This window comes from Centropristis striata, chromosome 3 (assembly GCF_030273125.1).
Source record: "Centropristis striata isolate RG_2023a ecotype Rhode Island chromosome 3, C.striata_1.0, whole genome shotgun sequence".
Lineage (NCBI taxonomy): Eukaryota > Metazoa > Chordata > Actinopteri > Perciformes > Serranidae > Centropristis > Centropristis striata.
This window is the reverse complement of record NC_081519.1, coordinates 7,414,572-7,440,595: the sequence shown is the minus strand read 5'-3', so window position 1 is coordinate 7,440,595 and position 26,024 is coordinate 7,414,572. Positions and strand designations below refer to the sequence as shown.

General features: G+C 37.4%; 3 protein-coding genes across 5 annotated transcripts in view; all 3 read right to left on the bottom strand.

Annotated features, from left to right (window-relative positions):
* The window catches only part of LOC131968516 (rootletin-like), a 33,203-nt gene extending 24,374 nt beyond the window's left edge, over positions 1 to 8,829 (bottom strand). Inside the window, exons 1-9 of one of the 2 annotated variants that reach the window (XM_059329433.1) lie at positions 8,291 to 8,829; positions 5,652 to 5,870; positions 5,249 to 5,375; positions 5,012 to 5,157; positions 2,372 to 2,563; positions 2,205 to 2,288; positions 496 to 587; positions 203 to 368; positions 10 to 116 (exon numbers count right to left, since the gene is read on the bottom strand). In XM_059329433.1, the coding sequence (XP_059185416.1) occupies positions 10 to 116; positions 203 to 368; positions 496 to 587; positions 2,205 to 2,288; positions 2,372 to 2,563; positions 5,012 to 5,157; positions 5,249 to 5,375; positions 5,652 to 5,708 (971 nt within the window). In that variant the 5' untranslated portion in view covers positions 5,709 to 5,870; positions 8,291 to 8,829. Of the gene's footprint in view, positions 1 to 9; positions 117 to 202; positions 369 to 495; positions 588 to 2,204; positions 2,289 to 2,371; positions 2,564 to 5,011; positions 5,158 to 5,248; positions 5,376 to 5,651; positions 5,895 to 8,290 lie in introns of those variants that run through there. The other variant, XM_059329432.1, reaches the window with a different exon arrangement.
* Positions 8,830 to 10,608: 1,779 nt separating this feature from the next.
* necap2 (NECAP endocytosis associated 2) lies at positions 10,609 to 15,841 on the bottom strand. 2 transcript variants are annotated; one of them, XM_059330306.1, is made up of 9 exons: positions 15,680 to 15,841; positions 14,107 to 14,207; positions 13,645 to 13,749; positions 13,439 to 13,520; positions 12,934 to 13,042; positions 12,640 to 12,784; positions 12,455 to 12,539; positions 11,191 to 11,239; positions 10,609 to 10,961 (listed from the first exon to the last, which is right to left on the bottom strand). In XM_059330306.1, exons 1-8 carry the CDS (start codon positions 15,772 to 15,774, stop codon positions 11,194 to 11,196), a joined length of 768 nt encoding a protein of 255 aa, XP_059186289.1. In that variant the 5' UTR covers positions 15,775 to 15,841; the 3' UTR covers positions 10,609 to 10,961; positions 11,191 to 11,193. The 2 variants fall into 2 exon arrangements, with proteins under 2 accessions (XP_059186289.1, XP_059186290.1); XM_059330307.1 differs by lacking the exon at positions 11,191 to 11,239 and having other exon boundaries at positions 15,680 to 15,840.
* A 3,725-nt stretch (positions 15,842 to 19,566) lies between these two features.
* Positions 19,567 to 22,789, bottom strand: LOC131968861 (SUZ domain-containing protein 1-like). The gene is made up of 4 exons (XM_059329906.1): positions 22,228 to 22,789; positions 21,004 to 21,053; positions 20,630 to 20,899; positions 19,567 to 20,532 (listed from the first exon to the last, which is right to left on the bottom strand). The coding sequence occupies exons 1-4, from the start codon at positions 22,276 to 22,278 to the stop codon at positions 20,421 to 20,423; spliced, it is 483 nt and encodes a 160-aa protein (XP_059185889.1). The 5' UTR covers positions 22,279 to 22,789; the 3' UTR covers positions 19,567 to 20,420.
* Between the last annotated feature and the right edge of the window lie 3,235 nt (positions 22,790 to 26,024).

The following is a 26,024-nucleotide window of genomic DNA, read 5'->3' as shown; positions in this document are numbered from 1 at the left end:
ATTGTTGACCTTTCAGTGGAGCTCTTCAGTTCACAGACATGCCTCCGAAACCCGACCACTTGTCGCCACAGCATCAGCAGCCGACTGTGTTCAGTGCTGAAGTAACTGTGGAAAGACTGAAAGAGGAGCCAAAGACAGAAATAACTCATTATCTTCACCTTTTTTCTCCATTTTACTGTTTTATAAAGCATCCCTCTCCCACCTCCTCCTCTCTCCTCCAGTCAGACTCCTTTTGTTCCAGTTCCTCCCTGGCCTTCGTCCAGTCAGCAGTGAGCCTGCGGATGTCCTGACTGAGAGCCTCATTGGCCAAACCGGCCTGCTCCAGCTGCTCTCTCAGCATGGCGTTCACTGCAGACAAACTGCTGCTCCTGAAAACACACGAGGGGAAAACTAATTATGTTGACGGAGCAAGTCAGGCAAAAACAACGTTATATTCTGAGGTTTTCGATGCACAACAGACAAGAGACATGTGACGCGTCTCATGTAATCAGTCACCTCTGCTGTTCCTCCTCCAGACGGATTAAAGCGTCCTCCAGGTTGCTGCTTGATTCGTCTTGATGACGACCATTTGATGATTCACTGTGGCTCTGAATGAGAAAATTTGATAAGTGTTACAACCCAAAACAGTTGGGACAGTGTGTAAAATGTAAATAAAACCTAAATTCATTAAATGTAGTATACAGTGTGTATATTTACAAAAATAAAATGTGTTGTTTTTGTATGATTTCAATTGAATATGTGTCACAAAGTATGGGCAAATGATCACTTTCTGTTTTATTAATGCATTAGTCAACATCCCAACATGTTGAAAGTGAAAGTGATAGTTTGGGATTTTTTTTAAGTGTATGAGGTACACAGTGTGCTGCGTACAGTAGATGGCGGCTGGCATGCCCTAAATTTGAAGAACCAGGCAGGAGAACTGGCACAGAAGCTGAGTAATGTACTTCTGTGGATGTGAGCAGCAGCAAAACCTATTTTAGCCACCTTATGACGGCCCATCTAAAAAACTAAATCAGTTTATTAGTAAAGTAGTTGAAGTGTATGATATATCTACAATATTGTTTATTGTTCTTTCTGGGGTCCAACATATAATATGCAGTACATACAACTTAAATGAAAACAAACTTCAGCGTCACGTCACTGACATCACAGTGAAAATTGTTGCGAATAATCACTTGTCGCAGAACTATTTACGTCACATTTGAACTCCGTTGCTTAGCTACAAAAGTACCTGTAACGGAAAGAGGCCGAGGTGAACTAACTAGTGGGCGGAGCCAAAACACACAGCCGCTTTCCACAGAAGAACTCTGTGGAAACACACCTATTCTGACAGCAAGGTAAAGTTGTGAAGGTATTCTAAATATAGCATACACATTAACTGATATAGATTTTTTTTTGGTGGCTAAAATCCATTTTGCTGCTGCCCCTCATCCACAGAAGTACATTGCTTAGCTTGTGTAACTGTCCTCCTGTCTGCGTCTCTAACTGGACGTGCCTGATACCATCTAATGTAGTTAATACACCCACTGTGGAAAATTACCTTATGAAACCCAGCTTCAAAAAATCCAAACTCTTCCTTTAACCCATAAGAACCCAGACCTATTTATCCTTGAAGGAAAGTTATGGGGGATATACCACAGACCAAGTGGACCACATAGAACACATTTATTATGTGTTTTTCAAAAACACATAATAAATGTCAAAGATCTGTGATGTGACATAAACGTTACATTGGGCTTTTATGGTATTTATGTTTATAATATTTCTTATTTTAAAATTTTAAAAAACTCGACACATTTTATGCTTACAGAGACACAAATTTGCCTTTTTCTTTGTATCTCCACAATATATATCAAAATTGTGACATTAATAGTGCTGTTTAACAACAAATTATTTTTCAGATATGTTTTTAAGTAACATAATAATAATAATAATAATAATAAATCAATAATAAATTAAAAACAAATAACCACGTGTCTTTTTGTTTGCATCTCCATACATATAAAAATAGTGACTTTAATTTGTTCAGGAAATACAGTCAGTAACAAAAATAAGCTTTTTGAAATTAGCTACTTTTTCCACATTTCTGTTCTGAATATGGGAGATTTTGGAAGATTTAAAGTGTTTGTTACACGGGTGTCACGATGGGTTCTTATGGGTTAATGTGGTCTTTCCTGGAGTCTAAATGAAAAAGCACCACTCACACTCAATCTGTGCTTCTCCAGCTCTGAGGACCGATCCTGCACCATCTGCTCCAGATCCCCACACCTCTTTTTGTACTGAAGAACCTGAAGAAGCAGGAAAACTATCACTGACTTGTAACATCTCCGACACCAACATCTCAGCTTTAGACAGAGTAAATCAAACATACCTTGGCCTGCAACTTCTGCACCAGCTGCGCCTGCCTCTGCTGCCCCTCCTGGTACGCAGTGAGTTTACGCTTATATGCCGCCTGCTCCTCATCCAGCCGCCGCCGTAGGTCAACGTTCTGCTGCGCCAGGCTCCGTGACTCCGGCGAATCATGATCCCCGTCCCCCGTCTCAAAACGCAACGCCTGCTCCAGCTGCGTGGTTAATTAAAAGTAAGAAGTAGGGGGTGGTGTTTTTTTCACAGATCTGCACAATGCTGCCATGCTGAGGATTTAAAATACCTACACGTACCGTAAACCCCAACAAACTTAGTATTTGAGACTGAAGTGCTGAGCTTGGAAACAGGAAACAAACCCACACAACAAGGTCCACTAGTAGCTGTTCATATCACACCATCTTCCTCCTCAATTGGATTTTGCCCAGCTGTCATAGATTTGTTTGAAAATTCAATTTTTCTGAGAACTTTAAGGAATTCTTGTCAATGCTGGCTTAAAATGTATAACTGAACATTCATTCTTGATTTTAGAAACATCAGTTGGCAAAACTATCTCACCATAAGGTCATTTTTAGCAGATGTTTAGAGCATTAGAATTAAACTTAGTAGTGCAGATGCTGAGGGCAATACGTGATTATTCTTCAAGAAACTGATGCTTTAAGTCAGTGCTAGAATCGATGCAACAATGATGTGTATTCATGAATAAAGGTGCATCGTTTCCAAAATAAATTACCTCATGGTATTTGAAAAATATTCTCCTCTAACTCCCTGAGACTCCTTACATATTTTACCTGTGTGAATATTATGTCAAATCATGTTAACCTACAAACCCCTGGTGTAGTCTTTTCAGTTTATATGGCTCTAAAAAGGAAGTTTTACTAAAAACAATGTGGCATTAATGACACAGAAGACTGACATATTGTGAATATGAACAGATGATCTTATCACTGGAAGAAAAAGTTTGGAAACGTGTGACATGAACTCAGCACCTTGAGATGCTGTGAATGTTGTAAATAATTAACACTTGAGTCTAGTCAGCCTATGCTTGTTAGCGATTGATCAAGCAGCAGACAATGATCACAGAGATTTTAAACTTCACTCTATTGTTTTTTTTCACAATTATTATTTTGCTGTACTCATAGTTGTAGCCGTCAGTACTGTGTTACTGTTACTCTGCATATTTCCATATTTCTATCTGTACATAATCTCTATTTCAGACTTGTTGCATTTGTATTTTATATTGTTATAAATTGTATATTTAGTAAAACATGCTTTTCTAAATATTTTTATTTACTACTATACTATTTCTATGCAAATTGAGCTATCGTTTATGACTACAGGTATAATAAGTGGCATCTAAACCAACCTAAGTATTTCTTATTCCTAAAGCAGAAAAAAGAAGCAGCATCCCAGTGTGCCAAACTATTTACTTGAATTACTTTAAAATGAAATGTGTTGACTAGAAAAAGGGAGGAAAAGAGGCACAGAGCCACTCTCTCTTTAGAATTGGTTGTTGAATGAAGAGACAGCCTGCAGGACCGTTTGGATTTTTTTTTAAACTGGGGTTGTATGAGGTACTTATCAATAGTCAGGCTATTCGAACCCACTTTGAAAAAAAATCTGAACTATCCTTTTAATAATGGTGCATAGCTATTAATAGTTTATAAAAGGTTTATTTATCTGAATGAACTTTATTGGTGGTTTTGATAGTTTCTGGATGCAGTCCTGCGTGCCTCCCTCAGTGCCCACCCACCACTGCACCTCCTCTGAAGCCCCTGTTTACAGTCGCCCAGGGTGACAAACGCCATGGCAACATTACACTTCAGTTAATTCCAGCCCCATCACCTGGGAGACCGAAAATCTCAGACAAAGACAGACTGAAAATACTGAAAACAGCAAAGTACCACAGCATTCCCTCTGACTGTGTGTAATCTCGAGGATTGAGAAAGTGTTGATATTCTACTTTTTTTTTTTTAAAGTGGGGAAGAATTTGAACCCACGACTGGGATGTTATTCACAGTTACAGTCATGGAAAATATTATTAGACCACCCTTGTTTTCTCCTTGCTTTCTTGTCAATTTTAATGCCTGGTACAACTTAAGGTACATTTCTTTGGACAAATATAAAGATAACAACAAAAATATCTGATAAGAGTTTAATTTAAGAGCTGGTATCTAGACATTTAACATGGTTTTCTTGATAATGATTTTGGTTATTATCAAGAAAACCATGGAAAATGTCTAGATATCAGCTCTTAAATTAAACTCTTATCAGATTACATTACATTACATGTCATTTAGCAGACGCTTTTGTCCAAAGCGAATTACAATAAGTGCATTCAACCTGATGGTACTAGACATAGACCACAGGAATCAAGTAAGTACATAACTTTAAGAGCTAACTGTCATCGCTGAAGGAGTGCTATATGTTAAAGAAGAAAAGAAGAGAAAAGAATAAGATTTTTTTGTTGTTGTTGTTATTATTATATTTGTCCCAACAAATGTACCCTTAGTTGTACCAGGCATTAAAATGAACAAGAAATTGAGGAACAATGGTCTAGTCATTTTTTCCATGACTGTATATCTCCCATCTGATTCTCACTATTCCTTGTCTGCCCACTCTGCTATCAGTTGTCCTGGTGTCTTACCCTCTCACTTATTGCGCCATACTTGATGGCGAGCTCGTCTCGGTCAGCCCTGCTGTGTGCCAGCAGGTCCTCCAGCCTCGCCAGCTCTCCCTGCAGCACCCGGTTCTCCTCCTGAAGGGACATGACGGAGGACATGGCCCCGGCTGCTGAGGGGGCAGACAGAGGCAACAATCAGGCAAAGATAAAAATCAAAAACATACATGTGGCATAATAGGAGAGCAGAGTGAAGCCACTCACAGCTATCGTTGAGGTTCTTTGTGACAATCTCTCTCACTCGTGCTGGCAGACATGTAGGGGGAGCATCTGGTGAAGGGCCCCGCACGGTCAGCCTCTTCTCCTCAGACAAAACACTCTCCTCCAGCCTCTGGTGCACAAAACACACACACCTGATGCTTTGATTTTGCATTTAGAGACAAAAATGAGACAGAAAATACAGAACATAGATACATATACCGCCACAATAAACAATAATCTGAAGGTTGGTGATGTGTGAAAAGTGCCACAAGACCAAAACTGCTGCGTAATGAAACCACAATAGGAACACAAACATGCACTGACATGAGCAGCTTTATTTGTCACACCACAGAGCAGCCTGGTGTTAATGAGCGGCGGCAGGTGGAGGACGGCCCGGTCACCTCACCTGGATCACAGACTCCAGCTTGTTGGAGTCGGTGTCTGGGGTTTCTGCGGCGCTCATCGCAGCAGCAGATATTTAAAATCCTCCAGCGCACCAATCTGGATTAAACCCCGCGCGGGAAAATAACGACGTCTTCACAAACTGAACCGTCGATCTTTTTTTGCTTTCCAGGTGCGATAAAAAGAAGAAAAGTTGCGAGCCTGGAGCCTCGTGTGGTTGATGCTGCTGGAGCAGACAAAGTTTGGTCGCTGAGGAGCGACAGCTCACCACCACCTCCTCCTCCTCCTCCTCCTCCTCCGGTGCAGGCAGGCAGAGATTGAGGACAGCAGGATTAACAGGGTTTAAGATTCACACCTCCTCCACCTCCACTCTCACTGCTCACATTCACAACCCTCCACACCACCGCTGCTATTCAGCTGCACAACAAAGACAAGCACGATAAAACTTTAACAGCCATATAGGGGTAAAAAACTCAACATATGGAAAACATCGTTTTTATGTCGCAAGGATAGCCTATAGAACATTAAAAACAACATTTAGAGCAGGGGTGGTGGGTCAAATTATATACTGTATGTATATATATATATATATATAAATATATATAATCTATCTATCTATCTATCTATCTATCTATCTATCTATCTATCTATCTATCTGTCTGTCTGTCTGACTGTCTGACTGTCTATCTATCTATGAAAAGCTGCATGTGACTCCTACAATAGGTCTTGACCACTACTGAGTTTGTGTAAAAAAATAAATAAATAAAAAGGGAAAAATAGGTGAATTGCAAGTTCTTTAAATTATGTGTACCAGCCACTTAAGAATGAATCTGTTTGTAGGAGTTGGTGTCATCTGGGGTGCTGGGACAGCTGAATGATGAACCAGATTTGGTTAGCTGGACTTAAAAATCAACACAAAAACCAAAACAACTTCAGTCTCAAAGTCTGTTTCTGGGAACAACACCTCAGATTCTGGGTTTAGCTTTTGACTGGCATTTTACAGACCAAACGAGTAATGGTGAAAATATACTGCAGAATAATTAGTAACGGAAAGAGTAGTTCATTTGCAGTCCTAAAAAATGTGTTGATGTGATTTTACCATGTTGTTCATTCATTCTGATTGGAGGAAATGTTGTGTTCCAGCTGACCCCATTCTCCGCTACTATTAAAACATTGTTGCAAAATTACCCATGCATCATTTTAACAAAACATCAGAATAATCCCAGAGGTTTTAAACGCTTCTCAAAACAATAAATTCATGATAAAAACAAAAAGTTTACCACAGAAAGGAGTGTGTAGACATGTGAATGTAAAACTATGAGACAAACATTAAACTTGAGGAGAGTCTGCACTGAACTACTGGTGTTTGCATTGTCATAGTTACAGACAAGAGGGTCATTGTGTCAATACCAGACCCCCAGCACACACACACACACACACACACACACAATGCCCCCCACTGACATGTCTGCTTTCAAGAAAGTAAAAACATGTTGGGGAATAAGAAAAGAATGTTTGTTTTTTGTTTTATAGGTGAATCTTATTGACAATAATGGATTACAGATACATCATATAAATTATTTGTTTATATGATGTGACCAAAGACTGTATACAGTAAATAATGTGGGTGTGACTAGCAAGTGTTCATCTAATCCATGCAGAAGCTTTTAGTTCTATCAGTTTTAAAGGCACAATATCTGTGGCGCCCCCAGCTGGCCTGTTAGTAGAAGAAGTCACTGATTTCACAGTGTGGGATGTGATACCTCACACACCTGTTGATCTTCCACAGACCAAACAACACCTGAGCAGCACCAACTTCTCACTTCAGCTTTTATGTTTACAACCAGCTGATGTCGCCATAAATTAATCATCAGGAATCCTCTTCATAACCTGCTTTATACTATTTATATTACTACTCCACCACATTCCAGAGGGAAATATTACTTTACACTCCACTACATTTATTTGACAGCTTTAGATATTTTGTTATTTGCCATTTTGCAGATTTCGATTATTAATACGAATTGTAAAGTACATTAAAGTATATAATTATAGGTGAAGCTACCAGGCAGTATAACGTTATTGAAAATTAGCACCAGCATTACCCACTGCAACAATAAACACATGAATGCATGAAGCATAATAAAATAACAGTATAATACCTATATGATCTTTAAATGAGCCATTCTGCGTAACGACTACTTTTACTTTCCCTATTATTTTGATGCTACTTTTGAGAGGGTACTTGAGTCTAAATGCAGGATTTTTTTTTTTTTAATTCTGTGTTTCTACTTTTAGTTTTGTTTTGTTTTTTTATATCTAAGATCTAGGGCCTAAATAAATCTTCCACCACTGTGTATTTTGATAGAAACATAAACTATAGATATAATCTTCTTCATCCCCTAACACACATGAAGGAAAAGCATCCAAAAAGACACGCCCAAGTTTTCAAAAGTCTGAGTTGGAGGACGATGAGGAGGAGGGGGAGGACGAGGGGGTGTACGTTAAACTGTGCAGCATCCGAGCAAAAATAAACCGGTTTTGAATTGTTTCCCAGCAGCAGAGACTGTAACTAACCACACAAAACACACTGCTATGGAAACAACAGGCTGCGTATAAAACGCTCTCTGTAGCGATATTCACCCTCAGTGTGATAGTTCTGTTGCAGCTCCGAGGTGAAAACATCCACTTCCGGTGTGATTTGTAGTCTCACCTCGACAGATCGGTGTGGTGGTCGTTATCCTGCCGTCCCTCCATCCTCCTGAGCGGGCTGTAACATCTGAGAGGCTCAAACTTCTCTCCTCCTCAGTGAGACACGAACCATCAGCAGCAGGCAGTAGCGTCGCCTTCCTCCAGATCTGCCCCATGCTTTTTCCGGGGAGGGACTTCCAGTTCAGCAGCAGCAGCCTGCGAGCTGTTTTCAGCATGGCTGCCATCCTGTAATATCAACTCTGTACAAACGTTTCCTATCAAATCCAGACTTTTTTTTTCATGCAAATAATTTAAGATATATAAAAAAAAACATACCCTGAGCCACACCAACTCTTGAAGTCAGGATACAACCAAATCATGTGTGTAAATGTTAATATGTTTATATTGTATTTTTATATTTTATTGCTTGAAGTATGCCTAGGTTGTTCTTTTTATTTAATTGTGTTGTCATTGTCTATGTGTGTAATGCTGCTGCTACACTGTAATTTCCCAGCTTGGGATAAATAAAGTATATTTATTTATCTATCTATCTATCTATCTATCTATCTATCTATCTGTTTAATGGTGTCTATGTGAGTATGTGTATGAATATGTATATGCATCTAGCCTACGCTGTTGTAGTTTTTTTTTTTTTTTTTTTCCGGTTCGAAAAGAAGAATTAATAAAATGAAAAAAAAAGAAAAGAAAATGAAATTATACCTTAATGACTCGTTTTTAATAATTCAGAAATAGTTTCAATGAAGCTCCCAATAACATCATGGACCCCAGACTTCCCGTAGCTTATATTTGCACCAGTTATGGCTATAAATGTTCGGCTATAACATTACTAACTTTATAATAAAACATTTTTCCTTAGAATTTTACATCATGTAGGCCTAGGATTTTCACATTTGTACTTCTTAATAGTGGTTTATTTCTTTCCTCAATTAAAATACCCAAAGAAAGGATCAGTTTAAATAAATGATTACATCTGATCTGGTAAACAGTGATATAAATCTATATTTGCATTAATGTCACAAAATCATTCCACAGTAGTGCTGACACCTTTAGTTGACTAACAAATTAACAGTAAAATAATCACCAACTATTTTGATAATTCATTAATCAAAAAATAAAAAAGTAATTTTTCATGCAAAAGTTGCAGAAAATGCTGTTTTCAGTCCTTCAAATGTGGAGATTTCCTGCTTTTTTATATTAAATTCAATATCTTTGGGTTTTTGACTGAAAAAAAAAACAAGTTTAAAGACATCAACCAATGATGGACATTTTTCACAACAAATTATTAATAAAGTAAAAGACAGATTAATCAATAATAAAAGTTATTAGTTGCAGTTAATGTAGTAGTAGTATTGCAAATCCTAATAGTATTCCATTAGTCTAGATTATTGTCTGTGAAAATAAAATGTAATACATTAACTAAAAAAACTACCATTTGATGCTTTTTGAATGTGATATTAAAAATCTATCTAATAAATCAGTTATTTTAAACAAAAAGTGTTTTAAATATGTAAAAGATAGAAGGCAGGAAGAGTCTTTGATGTTCAGTTCAATACATGGATATATTATCAAGTTCAGAACAATGAAAGAAAACAATGTTTATGAAATTAACTCCAATTGGCCTCATTAAAAAAACATTTATTGGATATTAAAACAATCTTGTTAAAATATGTTGCTGGTAACATTGAGAAGGTAACTCCATGTTCTCCTTTTATTATAAAGAACTTTATATATTGTTATACCAAATGCTTTAAACAAGTTTAATACTCTAATCTCTGAGAACACACTCCACCTGTAAATAACCTTTCTACGAATTCACAAGCAGACAAGTTCACAAATAAAAATCAAAACAAGAATGAAATATATTGTTTATTTACAAGAAGACAAAGATTTACATTTCAGATCTTTGAGATCTTTTTAGAAAGGCACTTAATCAAATACTCAATGCAAATTAGCGACAAGATTGAGGACATTTCCATTTGGTAAAAGGCACACTTTTTAAAAGCAACAACACAAGAGGCAGAGACGTATATATGAAGGGCGTACACGAAGACAAACGTGAATGAAACATGTTCAAACTTTGAATGACAGAAGAAAAAAAAAATCATGACATTTTCAGACACCATGATTAAAACAGTCTGGGTATTTTTTTGAAGAAGGCTGAAGAGGTTTAATGTAAAACTAAATCATCAAATATTAATATAGCTTTGCAAGATCCCCTAAAACAAAAACTAGGGAACAAAAAACACACATAATTGTATAAAGCTAAACAAAACACGGGTACTTCGATGGGTAAACTAACTTTCCCAAAAATGTAAAAACAACCTTGAGATGAGTGGTGCTGGTGTAATGAGATAACTCTATGATGTTGTAACGACGAGGAACAGTCAAATCTGATTCTGGACAGATTTACAGTGACAAGGAAAGGAAACTAGAGATAAAATCAGGGAACATTTGATTTAAGGCGATGCATAGATGTTTTTCATCTGGTTAGTGTAACGAGTCAATCTTTCCCTTCGACCATCAACATGCTCACTTGTCTTCAGACACTCCAGCGACGACGGGTTAGTGGTCACCTGACTTCTAAAATCAAACATCCCACTTCCTAACAGAGTGTGAGAAAAGAATACGATTGTAAAAAATCTGTACATGTTTACTGTTTGTTCCATCGGAGTGTGTTGGTCAGCGGGCTGAAGTTTGTGTCTTTACAGAACAAGTGCAGCCAGAACAAATGAGCCAGTTTGCTAACAGTTCCTCTCTTTTTTAGTTTCTCTTTGCCACAATCATCCTGTCCAAGGAATGTATGGAACCTGAGCGTGTGCATGTTTCCTCACCACTCAACTAAACTGCACCCATCCTGATTTGACAGCATCTTTACTGGAGCTGTGGAGGAGACGGGGGAGGGTGGAGGATGAGAGTGTGATGATAATGGGAGTGAAACAACTAAAAAAGAAACAATAATGAGTGTGTTTACATGGACATGAATAATCCTTTTATGGGGCTAATCAAGAATTGAACATATTGAGGGTTTGATTTTTTTAAAGTATTGTATGTTGACTTTTTCTATTCATATTTTCTACATATGCTGCTGTTTTTTTACTCAACTCAAGTACTTGTTTCCTTTATATTTAATACTTTGTTCTTTTGCACACAACACCACAACAAAGTCATTGTATGTGAAAACTTACTTGGCAAAAAAAAAGATTCTGATTCAACTTAGAAATCATCTTATTCATATTCCTGACATACTAGTGATTATTGATTACTGCTTTCTATTTGCGGAGGCACTGTGATGTTTATAAAAAACAAAACGCTCATGGCAGATGAGAGCGATACCAAATATTAACACTTTTTTAATCTATTACCACTTGACAAGGTTACTGTTCAATTCTACTCTTCTGGTTGCCAATAGCTGTCTGCTCTGAGCTCATCCACACACACGGACGCATCACATACTGAGCTAATGCTAATCCTGACAGGAGCTACGCTACCCCTTACACACCAGTAGAGTCATTATCACTACTTAGGACAAGGGGCAGTGCTTATAGATTGCAGAGTTCAGGTGAAGATAAAGGGTGAATACCATTGCGTCATTACTTTACTTTGATTGTGTGTGAAATCACAGTAAAGTAATTATAGTGTGCAGTGGTATTCATCCTTTATCTTCACCAAAGCTGTTCCTGCGACCCACCGGCACCTGATCACCAGTACTGGCTGTGCACGGGGAGCTTTGTTGTATTGTAGACTTTGGTCTTTCAATTACCAAAAGACAAAATTTGTTTGTCCTTCGCTCCAGAAGTAAGAAGCTATTGCTGCCAGCACATCACCAGATAGACAGCAGCATCAATAACTGATATAAGTAAAGTTTCCACACAACAGTATCCCAGTTTATTTCATGTTTATGGGCATATCCAGTTTTCTGAAAAAATATTTTTGATATGTTTGAACAACAGATGGGATATTTCAAAAACCAGATCATAAACTGGTTATTCATGTCCATGTCAACAAACGCGTGGTGAAAAGAACACAAATGTGACAGATGGACGAGGTGGATTACTACACAGACAGAATACAGGGGACATTTTGCGAGAAACTTACTTGGAGCCTGCAGATGTGAAATCCCCCCACAAGTCGGAGCTGGGTGGGGCTGCGGGGCCGGGGGACCCAAAGTCTAAAAGAGAGGCTGGAGGTGGAGACAAACAATTATTGAAAGCATGAATTCTGTTTAAATCATGTGAAGATGTTTTTAAAAAATGGATTTGATATAAGAGTATGGTTATCACCAGCGTTAGTCTGTACAGGTGGCACTGTCTGTTGTGCAACCGGAGGTGGTATGACACCTCCGACTTTTACACCTGGTGGAGGTGGAAGTAGGCCGCCAGCCATGGGCCGCGGTTTGGCACCACCTGCCTCCTTCTTCTTGATGTTCTGTGACGAACATGAGAGCCATGAGAATTTCTGAATGTCTTTATAGTTTAATGAGTGGCTCTTTTCATCATAGAATCTGTCATTGTTTAGTGTTTCATTAAATACTTTAATTCCTTTACGTCCTGTAATGTTGGAGCTGAGTGACTCACCCCGATGCTGATCTTGATCGTCTGTCCCTCTTTGAAGCTCAGGTCCAGCTTCGGTGCTGTGTTCTCAGTAGCTTCCTGTTTTGCGAGCTCACCTTCTTGCTTCACCCATCTGTAGAAATAGAGTTTGAAAGTATAATAATTAGCACTAAAATAACTCTAGAGCCAAACTGGGTCATTTCAGCAGCAAGATACAGACAAGAAAAATGTGTGTATTATAGGTATTGTAACAAAAAAACGTCATAAAAAGTGTTGCGTATGTGTACCTCTTTTACACTCATTTAGAATGAAAACAAATGAATTACATGCATGAATGACAAATTATGTACCATTGTTTGCCCACAGAGCAAATATGCAAGTATGAGTGATTTTCACATCACATTTTAAACATTTTAATGTAAATGTAGCAAAATGCGCATATAAATATGTCCCAGGTCACTCATTTTCATGTTATATGTATACACAGAGATCAGTGAGTTAAAATGTGTTGTATGAGAAGCTAACTTACTTAAAATGGTCTTGTAAAGCTACGTTGAAGTCAAATGAGTCTCCACGATCAGCAAAACCCAGACCGATAAAAGCATGGCGTCCTTTGTGAGAGCAATTGCAAAGACAAAGCATATTAGAGTACCTTGTGAATCATGTGACAAAACATAAAAAATACATATTCCTGCAGTGATTCGAGGAGGTTTTTAAGTAAAAACAGGGTCTTACCATTGCCATCTTCTATCCGGATCACAAAATACCTGCTGGAGTCTGTGACTGCTTCAACTACACACCCTGGATACTGTTCGACTGGAGCTTGGGCAAACAACTCTCCTGTAAACAACAAATTTACACCAAACAGGCGCCTTAATCCCTCTGACAAACAGACATATTTTCTCTGTGATAAATGTGACTGGAAGTGTATAATTAGTGAGTCTTTCCAGGGATAATTGAGTAATTAGTGAGTTAAAATGGCTCACTTTTAATACTCTAATGCTCTTGTGCTCATGGAAGGTTAGGTGACACATTTAATGAGTCAGTTCTTATCTTGCACAATTACTTACAGAGGTAAAAGGTTGCGTAAAAGAGTTAACTGGAAAGCAGTTTATCTTGGTGACATTAGTTAAGAGACGTGTGGTGAATCATATGCACACATCACATTTAGCTGCAGGGAGATGCAAGTTGGTTTACCTGTGTTTCTGTCCTCTAACTTAATGTAGGCCATCTTGCCTTTAGCAGTGATTTTCATTCTGCCACTCCATGCAGGTTCATCCAGCTTCCAGTCAGCAGCACTTAAAAAAAACAGGAAGCACACATCGTCTATGAAAGTGGCTGTTTATACACAGTCAGCTGCAGGTTTTCATAGCAGGAGGAAGTGAAATTAAATGTTTTCAGGAAGATCAACATGAGACAGTTGTGTCAGCAGTGATCTGTTTTGTTCTGCTGTCAAGTAAAAGATAAAACAATCATTTAAAAAGGACAGGTATAATTATTTCCTATTTTGAATATAATGACTCAGTGAACTGTCGCAAATGAAAATATGACTACAATATGACACCTGTGGAAGAAATCACTTGGCCCTGAGCAGAAAAAAGACTTCATATGCCTACATCTTAAGTATTATAATAAAAAAAACATAGTCCTCCATAAATGATATTCAACCTGCAGCAGACAAAACAAACATGAATTTATAAAATATCAAACCCAAACAATTTAGAATTTCAATCAAAACTGTTAAAATATGGCACAAATCAACTTCTTCAACTTTTTCAGGAGCTTTGAACTGTATAGCACATTCTCCTGTTTGCTTCATGACATCTGAGCAAATCCAATGGAAGGAGGAGGACCATGAGATAAAATTGAAAGCATCAGAAAAAAAGCTAGTAAATGGACCTTGAGTTTTTGTGTTTGCCCAACTACTGTTTCCAAAAGTCAAGAATGAACTTTCATGACAAATATTTGTGCAGAAAGACAGACAACAGGCTAATTTTGAGCAGTGAAAAACTGATTATAATGCTACTCTTCATCGATCCGTCACATTATAATGTGTCTCGATCTGACTAAAACAAAATGAATGCAGTGAAAACAAAAGTTAGGTATTAAAATATCTCCTAAAAACACTAAAGATAATATCTATACATCTATCCATCTATCTATAGTGTTTATATAACCCGATTACTTCGTCAAAAAAAAGCACACAATGAATACACTGAACGCAAACTCTAATGTGCTGACTCTTCACGGATTCTTGGCTAGTCACAGGCTAGCATAAACTCTAAATCCCTGCATCCATTATCGGACAGGTATTACTCCTGCCATTTTAACCGTGTCAAATTTTCAGCAATGTCATCATTTCTCATATCTTTCAGGACTTAAGTTAACTTTCCAAGTGACAGCTGGTGTTAATCGCAGTAAAGGAACCGTTTGTTGAAAAAGTGTGTGGATGGAGGTGTCACATTTCAGACAGCAGTGAACAGTTACAGCGGTTGTGTTTGGAAAATGCTAACCGAAGTTATTAGCTCATCCAGCCACTAGCATATGAATCAGCTAGGTTAATTAAGTTTGTTTTATATAGATATATTATAGTTACTGACTGTGCGTGCTGTAACCGTCGATTAAACTTTACATGGAGGTAGAGAACAGTAACATCTTAACATCTGGTTGTCCGAAAATGGATGTATTTCCGTTAAATTAGCTTGTTTGCGGACACTTGTCTCGCGGACTGGTCCGTTTCTACGGTTCCGACCGTCTGAGCTCAGCTTACCGATATCCTCGGTTAGAGGCCCGCGGCGGGATCCGGTAAACATGAACCTCGGGCTTTACACAGAGCATTGACTCATAACTGTTGTCTTCTGCCATTTTGTTAAGTTTTTACCAACTATCGGAGCCAACTTCCGACTTTCAATGGACACCTCTGCTGCAGTTGAACCAGACGACGAGATCCTGCACGAGCCGCGGAGCTCCGATCAAACAGCGCCGCGGCCGGTCCGGATGGTCCGAGCAGCGGGGAGGAAGGATCCAATTCCCTCCGTTACCAGTAAAAGTCCTGGATTAAAAAACGTTACTTCACTAAATCTGCTAAGGTATTTTCCACAAAATGTACTTAAACTATCAAGTATTATCAGTGGTGGAATGTAAGTAAGTACATTCTCTCAAGTACTGTACTTAAGTACAATTTTGAGCCAGTTTACTTTCCTTGAGTATTTCCCAATATCGTCACCCTGTTAAAATAATCGCCTTACTCATTTTTCCAAGTTTTGTAGGAAACACAAAAAACTTCACCAAAAGTGTAACATATGACATTTATTGATAATTTCACTCAAAAAGAATGGCTATTGGCATAGTAATAACACGGTGTGTAAATTATGTAATTTAAGAGAAATAAATGTCTTAGGCAATTTGTTGAACATGCCTTTGTGACTCAAGCAAGATATGGTAACACTTTATTTTGAAGGTGTCTACATAAGAGTCACACAAGCCTGTCAGAAACATGACATGACAAGTATCATGAGCATTAATGTTACTTCAAAGTGTCATTAATGTTCATGCCACATCCCATGTCATGTTTATGACACGCTCATGTCACTCTTATGTAGACACCTTCAAAATAAAGTGTTACCATATCTTGCTTAAGTCACAAAGGCATGTTCAAAAAATTGCCTAAGTCACATTTTATTTTGACTTAGGCATAATACATCAACATAGGCCATTATCTTAAAGGGGTAAATTCACATGATCTGATCAACTGAGGATGTAGGCGGTTTTACCATAGGTGCCCGGCGTCATGAGGAGATGATTTAGGCAAAAAAAAAAACAATTTTGACAAAAAATGACTAGTGTGACGATATGTAACTTTTTACTTCTACTCCACTACATTAAGAGGCAAATAATGTACTTTTTACTCCACTGCATCAGCTGACAGCTTTAGTTACTTTTCAGGTCAAAATTTAACATGAAAACACAATCAATTTAAAGTAATTACTTTAAAAATAAAGAAATTAAAACATCATAACAGTAGGCTATATTAAGTAGTTAAAATGAGCCACACCTTGAAAAAATTAAAACGCTGCTTACATAAATGCACACAATCTGAGTGGGTCCATTCTGCATAACAAGTACTTTTACTTTTGACCTTTACTTGTTCTAAAATATTAGATTATTTGTATGAATACATTTATGTAAGCAGCGTTTTAAATTTAGCAAAGATAGGGCTCATTTTAACTACTTAATATACTGTTATGAGGTTACCAAAATGTCTAATCACTTTAAATTGGTCATGTTTTTTTTATGTTAAATCCTGACCTGAAAAGTAACTAAAGCTGTCAGCTAAATGTAGTGGAGTAGAAAAGTGCAACATTTGTCTCAAACTGGAAAACTCAAGTAAAGTACACATACCTCAAACTTGTACTTTATAAAGTTTTAAGTCCAAGACTTTAACTTGCAGTGGAGTTGTTTCGCAGTGTGCCATTAGTACTTTAACTTAAGTAAGGGATCTTTCCCCACCACTGAGTATTATGTAGAATGGCTCCAAAGTGTTGTATTATTAGAAAAATATTTTATTTTGTTTTTATCTTTAATAAACTACGAGGCCTACACGCTTGAGCATTTAAGGTTGTAGTTCTTTAACATTGTGTAGACAATTGTAAATACTTCTTGGTAGTTTAGTATTTCAGTAAATCATTAAATCCAAAGCTGTCAAATAAATGTAGTGGAGTTAACAGTCAAAATTTCCATCTGGGATGTTGTGGAAGAGACATATAAAGTATAGAAACTGGAAATACTTGATTGAATATTTCACAATTGTACTTGAGTACAGTACTTGAATAAATTAGTAAGTCACAATATACTAAGTAAATACTCATTCTGCAGAATTATATATAGATGTTTTGAGTCATAGTGGGGATTAGTGATTTTACTATAGATCTTTACATTAACCTCTATTAACTTAACATCTGTAACACTAAAATAATTGTAATATTAAAAATAGTAATAATTGACAGAATTGATATATTGCTTTTAAAGATATTAAGATGCGAAATAACTTAGAAATAATATATGGATCAGAGTCATTCAACCTCATGCTCCAGAAACACATTTCATGGCATACAAAATAACGACACACCAAGTTTGAAGTGTGTTTATTAAAGGGTATTCAAATTTCATTTCTGTTTTTCAAGTTTCAAAACAACAATGACATCAAATCAGCCTCATTGAGACAGGTGGCTGTGAATAGGTGAGACAAAGATCCATGTGTCGGACACACAGGATGGGTTTTTCTTTTAAATATCAATTTGTAAAGACAACAATCCATTTTATTTATTATTTAAACCTGATCACCGGGGACAGTATCTTAAGAGTAGAGTGTATATCATCTAATTAAACAAACATATTACAATGTTAAAGCTGCAATAGACAACTTATATTCTGCCATTGAACAGCAACAAAAGGAAACTTCACTTCCCAGATATTAGTGATCAATGCACTCCTCTAACCCAAAATGTCTATTTTTTTTTAAAGCGAGTTTGGATCAAGTGGTACAAATGCAGCAATTTTAGCCATATTGATAAGCTTGTTGCTGTGTAGAACCAAGTTCTAAAATTTACCATGAATCATAGTTTCAGCTCACTGGTTTACTTTTATTTCCAATCAATGGTTTTGCTGACACTGGACATTTTTTGGATAAATTATGGCTAAAGCACAATCATAGAACATTCCTGTAAGAAAAGCATTGGTGCACCCTCACTTTGTGTAATTTTGTATTTCCATAACACTCTTGCAGCTATAAACTGTGCCTCAATGACATAGGATGTATTCAATGGAATAATTAACCTATCATAATGTGCACAAAAAGCTCATAATTAACAAGCACTGTGAAAGTGTACATCTGTAACTAGGGATCATTTAAGGCATAAAAGTGTCAAAGGGCTTAAAACTTGCTGCAGTAACTATCAGTACAGGCAGCTCCTCAGTATTTCTAAGATTATTGATTTCATGATTTGAAAACTTGTTTTCAATCGATGGCAAACAATGATGTAAAATCTTTAGCGTGAGAAACATCACATGAAAGACATTTATCACAACCAGTCAGTGGAAATTGGCTTTGTTCTTAAGGAATCTGATGAAAAGATATTGTTTATATTTTTGATAATTTTTGTAATTTTGACCATAGACTCTTCCCAGATTAACACGTCATGTGGCTATATCGTACTGCAGTTGGACATTAAATAGTTATTTCTGAAGAACAAACCAGAAGCTTAATAATGCGGCCAGTCCATATACTTCAACTGCTGCAGATCAAAATACTCTTTTCTACACAGATGCTTGGCAGCTGGCTATAAGAAAAGTTTCAACTTAGCAGTTCTTATTAGAAACACCAAGGCAACACACAGGGACATTTCTGCACGATAACTTAAGAATTGAAATTCATGAATAGGTCTGACTTTTTCCACTTTGATAAAAATTTAATACGACACGGATAAAGTTTCCTATGCAAGCTACATAATCTAATCTCTGATGCACTACTGATCTCCTGACTTGAACAACCTATGTCTCAGAAAAAAATCCACAAAGATGAAGAAACAATGTCAACAGTTGAAAGAAAACACATCACAGGTAGTTAGGCAATATGTAAGAGATATTCCAGGGAATCAATTCATCTTTATTGCTTGAATAAGCTTAGATTTAATGACAATCTGCCCTTCTGATCTAAAATCTTTGGCCACAGGCTGCGTGCCCACCGGGCATTTCTTTCATAGCCACCAGTTCCATACATGGGCCTGTGGACTGTGGGAAGTGCTGGTCTGGGCCTCTGCCATTGCTCTGCAACTACAGTATAAAAACACACTTTTAAGAACAGTGCATTTTTACTAGTGTTGGATCAGTTAGATTTCCCCCCCGCCTTGCACTCAAGCTGGTAAACACTCGGTAAACTCTCAGCACTGTCAAGCACTTCATTTCCACTGAACCCAACAAAGTGAGGCCAGCATCCCGGTGGACACCCAGCCATGATCCACGCTCTCTCAGTGGAAAGGCCAGCTCGGTCGCTTGCACGTCTCCGGGGAATTCCCACAAAGCTCTGCTTATTCTCCCTGAAGAGACAGACACCTGATGCCCTGGCACTCGGCCGGCCAATCATACTTAAAATCAAAGGGCACCTCATGGTACATCAAAGTATCACAGTGTGTAGGGAGGTGAGGCAAAAGCCTGTTCACAGTGTGGAACAGAAGGGGTTTCAGTTCTTTGACTGATCTCTGCCAGCCCCTTGCAGTGCTCCACAGAAGGAACCGACAAGGTGAAAGGCAAAGACCATGCCAGTAAGCAGAGTAGAGAGAGGGTGGAGAAGTCCGTTTCAATCGATGCTACGTCGTCATATATCTATATAAATGTCTGTCAAATTTTGTGTATCCCCACCACTCTGCTCTTCATACCACACACAACCCCTTTAAATGCCACCCTTTACGCCCTCTCAGAGAGACAGCTGATTCCTTGCAGCAGGTAGCTCTAGTTTATCTGCAGAGTCGGAAGCCTGAGGTGCCATCTGGGCCGGTAGGTTGGCGGATCACATGATTGTTTGGACGAACTGGTTCCGGTTGTTGCTGCCCGCTCAGACGAGATGGCCTAATGATGTAAAGAGAAAATTAGATTAAATTAAAAATAGTGTTTTTTACTTCTAGGTGTTTTAATTAGTGTGTAAATTAATTGTTCTTCATCTTACCTGTCCTGGCTCGGACTGTCCTGAGGCGTATCATCTGAAGACGCACTACCCAAAATCCTTCTTCGTGCTTCTGCATACTCTGCCTCCCGCTGGGCCAAAGACTTCATCTGCTGAGAGGGGCGAGTCGAGGATGCAAGGTTTCCTGCGGTACCGTTGTTTGAAGGACGTTTCAGAATTCGAATTTGCGGTGGGGGTGCTGCAGGAAGAGACTCATCCTGGATTACAATAGCAGTTCGAACAGGTGAGCCACCCGAACCCAAGCTGGACTTCCTGTACATGTAAAAAAAAAAAACAAGCAGGAGGAATACAATTACTGGAAAAAACTTCTTACCATGTATTGAACTTTTTTTTTGATGAATTGTCTCTTTGCTTACTTTGCTTCTTGGTTTATTTTCAGTTTAGCCTCAAGCCTTCTCTCTATTTCCTGTAGAGAAAAAAATAATCTATTACATTGGTATTACTGTTAAACAAGTAAATGATCAGTCTTGTATAGCAAACATGTTCATGAGATCCGGATTTCTAAGTTGACTATACATATAATGTTTGATTTGACAGATAAAGTTGAAGCATTTAAGTTGAATCCTAAGGCAACATGCTCCATAAAAGCCAAAGTATGTTTGTGAAGTTTTTGGATGTACTTCGCCAAGTAAAATATAAATGACAAGTTGAAAAGTCAGAACTGTTTTTGTTTTTTGTGTTATGTTAGCAATAGGGATGTCAGATAAATTTCTAGTTAGAGCTATGAAATATCTTTGCTCACTACATTTTACTCTTTCAGGTGTGTAAAGATCTTATGTTTAAAATGCAAAAACATGAAATTATCAGTTACCTCATCAGTATCAGCCATGAGAAACAGGTGAGCAGGTTGGCTCATAATAACGAGGTAAAAAATTAGCAAGTCAACGACTATATTACGATAGTATCCCCCAAAAATAATAGGATCATGTACAGTCCCAAAAGTGCAGTCACTTAAAACTGTTTGATTTGATTACTGGGGGAACAGATTAAAAACGGTTATTACAGCAATATGACTGTCCCCACTACTAACAGGGATTCATTGTTACCACAATCAAATTTAACTGGATCAATATACCAACACATGCTACAATAACCTGCTAGATCTATGGCTTGAACGTTAAATCTACTATTTCAAAAGCCCTGAAAATGCAGCACTGTTATGATGTTGTAATGATTGTTGTGCAGCCTGTCATTTCCGCAATGGGCGGGTCGAAAAAAATGGGGGAATTGTAAGAAAAAGTCGACTTTGTAAAAGTTTAGTCTTTGCGGACATTATTATGGCGCGTCCACGCGTCATAAAATAATGTTGTTGAGTAAATAAAATGCCATGAAAGCCTGGCTCAGCCCCGTGTCGTTATGGGACAGGGAGGCCTGCAGGAGTCAGTCAGGAAGACGAGCTGATGTGTTTGATGAGAAAACAAGCTGAAATTTAAAAATAATAATAATAATAATGTTCATATAGGGTAGTCAAGCGCCAGGCAGACCCAGCGTATCGTGGTTCATTGTTAGGTGGCTGGCAAAGTGAAATCAAGTTATAAAGTAGTTTAGAGGAATATGATCACAGTGGTAGTGTTTCTCACCCCGCTGTCCGCTGCCTCTTCCCAGCTCTCTGCAACCTCTTCATCCTCCATGTTTAGCAGGACTGCTGGCTGTTACCTCTTCGGCTCCACCGGCTAACTATCTCCCATCCACGCAGAGGGCATGGGACGGTGGTGCAGAGCTCTTGCAGACCCGTGGGGAGCTCGATCTCAAGATTTTTTTGCGACCAGTTAAAGGCTGAATAAATAAATGCACGAGCCGCTGCTCGGCCGCGTGTTAGCCTGCTAGCTAAATGCTATACTGAGGGCAGCCTGCTAATTTAAATGTGGCGTAACGTCGGTAAATAAACCACTGGCGTTGTCCATAAGCCGCTCAGATGATTAAAAAAACACTGAGTCTAAACTATAGTTTAGTATTTGTTGACAGTGATGTTAGCTGTGGGTTGAGCCTCCTAAGTTAAACCGTCAAAACAGGAAGGGAAATGACGTTACAGTAACGTTAGCTTAAGGGAGTTAGCGTCAAACTGCTCTAGCTAAGTTTATGGATAGTAATAAGATTTTAAAAAAGACATTGATGTGAAATGCACTTTCTGTTCTGAATATATTGAAACTGTTACTCATTTATTTTGGTACTGCCCCTTTGTCCAAGGTCTCTGGGTTGATATTTGTAACTTTATTGCAAGAAATGTTGGTAAAGATTTTAAGATGTTTTGGAGTGATGTACTATTTGGGCTCGTTGACTTTAACAAAAATAAAGAAAAACTCAATGAAATATAAAAAAATAAACCTCATCATACTGAAGGCGAAATTTCATATTCATAAATGTAAATTTGCTCGAAGAAAACCTCTTTTGTTGCCTTTCACAATGAGCTCAGGCAGTACTATTAAATAATTCTATTAAATTCTCCAACAACCAAAAAGCTATTAAAACAGTTGATATTTGTGAACTATTAAATATATTACTATAAGAATTGTATGTTTTTTTATGTCTGTGAAATAAAGTTATAATAATAAAAATTTAAAAAAGATATGAGGAATCTATTGCTCATGCATTTTGTGAATATAATGTTGTGCAGGATTTTTGGATGGACTTGAGGAATCAGTTATCTAACTTTCTTCGTGTCTCATACCTGTTCACCAAAAAAGATGCTCTTTGTTATTTTACTCATTGTAACAAATTTGTTGAATTTGTAACCAATTTCTTAAATCTCTCTTGTAAGTTCTTTATACACAAACACATTTCTCAAAGCTAAGCCAAAGTTTCTACTTGAATTCAACTATCTTCTTAAGTCTCAGAATTGTAAAAGACAAAAAAATTAACAATTTCTTCAATATTATGACAGCCTGATGGATGTATAACCTTAATTTCTAATAACTATATGATTTTTTAAAAATCATTATCAGTGAATGCACAGACTTCATACTCTGCCTGACCAATGTATGTACCTCTTTTTCTATTTTTATAATTTTTATTTATTTTAATTTTTACTGCTATTTCTCCTGATTAGTTCTTTGTTTCGTGGCATTTGTTTCTTGTAATCCCCTTTTGCCTGACCTCATGATTTTAATGTTCCTTAACTGTCAATAAAGACAAAAATAAATAAAATAGCGTCAAACTGCTCGTTTCCAACAAGAAAATTAACTGAAAAGTAATTTAAATGTGACAGCGCTAATGTAATTGCCGAAAGCTTTATGTTTATCACCGAAATAGTGAGGGAAGAACTCACGCTGTCGTTTCTGATGGATAGAGAAATGACAGGTGGATGAGTCTGTTTGTGTTCAAAGTGGTGTTGAAAGGAAGTGCTGCGTTCACGTCTGGTGGGAGGCGCCGCAAGAAACATGACGGTGGTCACTCAAAATGTGGTCCCTGTACAAAAAATACAACACACAAGGGCCCAAAGTGAAGTATTATGTAGCCGAAGTAGGACTATGGTCATAATTTATTTTGAATATCTATTTAGAGAGTTTTGTAAAACACCACCGTGTAAAGTTAGAGCTAGCAGTTGAATGTTGAAATGAACGGTAATGACTTGAATGCAGCACACACATTAGAATCCGAAACAGGTAATTTTTCACTCCTATGTGGTTTGCAAAGAATTTAACATTTAATATAACATTTAAAAGACAGAAGCAAGTATTGCAAACAACCGATATGCCACTAGCGGATGTTTGAGTGGCAGGGGAATAATAAAAAGGGCACTTGCTGTATGCGGTTGGGCACTGACTCACACAGAGGACACTTTATCATGTTTTGTCCATTGAAAGTGCACTTTATCATGTTTTATGTACCACAGGGGCATCCACGGGGGCACTTTCACCATGTTCTTTCGGACATTAAGGCAATACCTGCACCCGCACCCTGAGTTCATCACTGCAAAAAGCCTACATTGCTAATTTTCTTGTGTGATATCACAGCTCCCTAGTTTATTATTTACTCCCTTACCTGTCAAAATAACTATGATGGAAGTCCTGGAGGGCACAGGATAAACTCTTCTGTGGCCTCAGAGTGGTCGGTTAACAAAAATATCATTTTGCAGGCTTAGATAGACATTTTAATGGAAGAAATGTTTACATGTCACATCAGGAAAAGTACATGTCTTAATTGATGTTGTCACTGTCCATGAATTGTTTTTATTGGGCTGCTTCAGTGTCAGGATCCTTGTACACGCTGGCTCCCCACTTGAATAGAACAGAGCCATCTGAAATGTTATAATCATTTGTGCTTCTTGTAATAAGACAAGTTAAAATGACTTCTGTAGAGAAAACCTTTTTGTGAAATATATAATCTCAAACACACAACAATGTAAGGCACCAAAGATTGCAGATGTAACACTTACCCTGCCTCACAAATGTCAAAATTGCAGCACTAGTGTTGTTTATTCTTTTTTTGTACCAACAATGTTGACATCACTCAATTTGCAGGTCGAAACTACTGCTCTTTTAAACCTTTTTTTTTTTAGCCAAGGAAGGTGGAGGTTGGATTGAAACTGCAGGTCTGCTGATGAAATTGTCTAAGTCTGGTTTTGGTTTCATATGAATGACGCAGTGTACAATATTTTTATTGTCTGCCTATATAATAAAAAGTGTTTTCTGTCACTTTACTGTGTGTAATACATTTTATTAAGTTATCAATTAATTGTTACAAATTAGATTACAGATTGTTATAACAATCATCAATGTAGAGGTTAAGAGAATTTGGTTACACGTGCATGTTTTAATAACAAGGTTTGATTTTATCATCTTAGTACATTGCATGAAAAAGTATGGGAGAAACATGAATGTTGGGTATTGAATCACAGCAGTATTGAATATATATAGCTCAACCTAATTACAGCCCCACACAGGGAGACTTTTTTGAGTAATCCAAAAGCATGCAGATTATATTTTTTACTACTTCCATAAATGTTATGCCATGTACTTTGTAGGTTATTCAGTAACTAACTACATTTCAAAGTAATCTGATTGAACCCTGCCACTGTCTGTATTGTCAACCTTCTCGACTGGATGTATTGATTGATTTCCTAATTATGATTGATTATATTAAAGGCGATTATGTTAATTTGGTACATTTTAATATAATAATTAATTATAAGTAAATATACGAGGTAATTACAGTTTGTCACCCTGTTAAAATAATCGCCTAACTATTTTTTTTATTTTTATTATTTTTTGATAAACTAAATTGATAAGTAAACAATCTCCCTCTAGCTCTTCTTTGCTGGGTTCTTATCTGATGCCTATGAATGTGGCAAATTGTCAAAGAAGTGATGATCTTAAAGGGGTAAAATCACATGATCTGATCAACTGAGGATGGAGGCGATTTTACCATAGGTGGTCGG